This window comes from Equus quagga, chromosome 5, assembly GCF_021613505.1.
Source record: "Equus quagga isolate Etosha38 chromosome 5, UCLA_HA_Equagga_1.0, whole genome shotgun sequence".
Lineage (NCBI taxonomy): Eukaryota > Metazoa > Chordata > Mammalia > Perissodactyla > Equidae > Equus > Equus quagga.
In genome coordinates, this window is record NC_060271.1 from 26,952,784 (window position 1) to 26,955,130 (window position 2,347).

The following is a 2,347-nucleotide window of genomic DNA, read 5'->3' on the forward strand; positions in this document are numbered from 1 at the left end:
CCCTTCCAGCAGCCCACTCCTCCTCCCCCGGGAACGGCTGGGCTCGGGCACCTGGATGATCAGTCCCAGAAGAGGTGTCTCTCCTCTGCCCCGTCTCTGCTGTGTTTTACATGGAGCCCTTTCCGCACACCTGGCCCCACTCAAGGCACTTAATCCCACCTCATCTGGTCCTAACAGGATCATCCCCATTTCACAGATGGGAAACTGAGGCCCCGAGAGGGCAGCAGACTCACCCAGGGTCTCACAGCTGGGGGGGCCCATCTGCCCCACACCAAAACGTGGGCCTCCCGTGCTACCTGGAAAGAGCTCGACCCGGATCCAGGCCCCGGAGGTGAAAGGCGGCTGTGTGGCCCTCAGGGTCTCGGGATCAAGCCCACCGTCTGAGGAACTAACTCAGAGGCCTGCGTGGAGGCAGCAACAGCCAGAAACCCTCAGAACGGCCTCTGCCAGAGGAAGAGCCCTGAGCGAGGCTCTGGTCTACACGCCCACCGTTTTATGGATGAAAAAACCAAGGCCAGGCTGCCACTCAGGCCTCTGCCTCCCGGTCCAGGGCCTCCCACTGCACTAGGAGGCTGGGGGCAGGAGAGCAGCCCGGAGCAGGCGGGTCAGACACACACGGCCACTCTGTGGCATTCAGAGAGCACGTTTATTTACAAAGCGTTTTACAAACATCAGCTTAAGCCTCCCCACAGCCCCCTGCGAGGTAGGTCAGTAGTCATATCTACAGTTTACAGATGGGGAAATTGAGGCACGGAATGGGGGTGTGGCCTGCCCCATTTTAAAGAGATCTTCCCACCCCTCCATCAAAAAATAACAAAACAAACAAAAAAGCATTGATGTTCCATCATAAAATATACCTTCTTCCTCCAAACTCTAGGGCTTGCGAGCACCCCTGACCTAGCAGCACCCCCTCCCCAGTGGGCAGTTTGACCAGGAGCCACAGGGACCTCAACCCCAGGGGCTGTCATTCAGCCTCACAGACTGTCACTGGCCCAGGCTGAGCAGGACCGGCCAGTGAGGCCTGAAAGGTACAGGCAGAGGGACTGAGGTGACTTCATTCTGCAGACACTGGGTCAGGCAGGCAGGGGCTCTGAGGGGGCAGGGTGGGGATGGGCAGCTCCTGGTTCGGGGAAGCTCAGAGCACATGTCAGGGAAGCAGAAGTGAGAGGGGTCATGAGCAAAATATCCCTGGGGCTGCAGCTCCCCCCGGGGAGGCCAAGCTGCCATGCCCACTGGCAATTCAGGGCAGAGCCCAATCTCCCCAGGGCCCTCAGCAGCTGGGCCAGATGAGATTCTAGAAGCCAAGCCCCGGTGCACTCTCTACCCATGTCGAGCCAAGTGGTGGAACCCTCGGCCTGGCACACGCTCTGCAGGGCCTCACATATCTCTGCCGAGGGGTGGGACACAGTCAAGGGGCTTGGGCCTGGGTTCCCTGGAGCTGGCAGTTCTGAGCCCCTGTCACTCTGCCAGGCAGTGCCAGGCCTCTCAGCACAGGCCTGCAGGACCCTGTGGACGTGGGCTGGGCTGCAGTCTTGCTAAGCTCCTCCTTGGCCCACAGCCTGCTCATGGGACAGGTCAAAAGGCCCTGTCCACAGTGGAAGGGGCATCGAGGGCCCAGTGTCCACTCCAGTGCTTTCCCTGTTGGGGCTGTGGCTGAGCAGAATAGGGAGCATAGGTCTTTCTCATCAGTCTGGCATGGTGGGCCTGGCCCTGAGTGCGCAGTGGGTGTCCCAGGCCACGGGCCCCGCTATCTTGCCTCCAGCCCCTCCAGGTACTCCAGGGCCACATCGTAGCAAAAGTGGTACTGATCCTGGGGAGAGGGAGAGAAGGAATCACAAGCCTGGCCCCTCTCAAGTCCTGGGGAGAGACGGCAGACAGGGGCCCTGGCTCATCTTTGGGAGAAGGGGGAATTGGGGTTACGCTTTGGCACCATGGGACTAGAACCCAAGGCCCAGTGTGGGGAGCAGATATGGGAGTGTGGGTGCTGGGGGGCCCGGCCGAGCACTGACCGCAAAGTAGGAAGTAGCTGGGCACGGGGGAGTAGCTGGGCACGGAGGGACATGGCCCTTACCAGGGTCTCCACCATATTGGGCTTGTAGTTCCTAAGCGTTTTGGCAGCAAAGAAAACGTCCACCAGGCTGTGGCAGCGGATCATCTCCAGGACGGTGGCACAGGCGCAGAAGGTGCCGCTGCGGCCGCCACCATTTCTGAATGAGACACAAAAGGTTTGGGGTGGGCTCGGGGTTGGGGGCAACTCAGAGGTGAAGGGCAGGGCCAGGGTCCGGGAGCCCAGGGGCGATGGGCGGGGCCAGGGAACCCAGAAAGGAGGAGCCAGGCAGCCCAGGGG

General features: G+C 60.9%; 1 protein-coding gene across 2 annotated transcripts in view; it reads right to left on the reverse strand.

Moving 5' to 3' along the window:
• Nucleotides 1-627: 627 nt before the first annotated feature.
• Nucleotides 628-2,347, reverse strand: part of PTPRU (protein tyrosine phosphatase receptor type U) — a 78,601-nt gene continuing 76,881 nt past the window's right edge. For both annotated transcript variants that reach the window (XM_046661732.1, XM_046661731.1), the window contains exons 29-30: nt 2,072-2,207; nt 628-1,810 (exon numbers count right to left, since the gene is read on the reverse strand). In XM_046661732.1, coding sequence (XP_046517688.1) covers nt 1,748-1,810; nt 2,072-2,207 — 199 coding nt within the window. In that variant the 3' untranslated portion in view covers nt 628-1,747. The remainder of the gene's footprint in view (nt 1,811-2,071; nt 2,208-2,347) is intronic.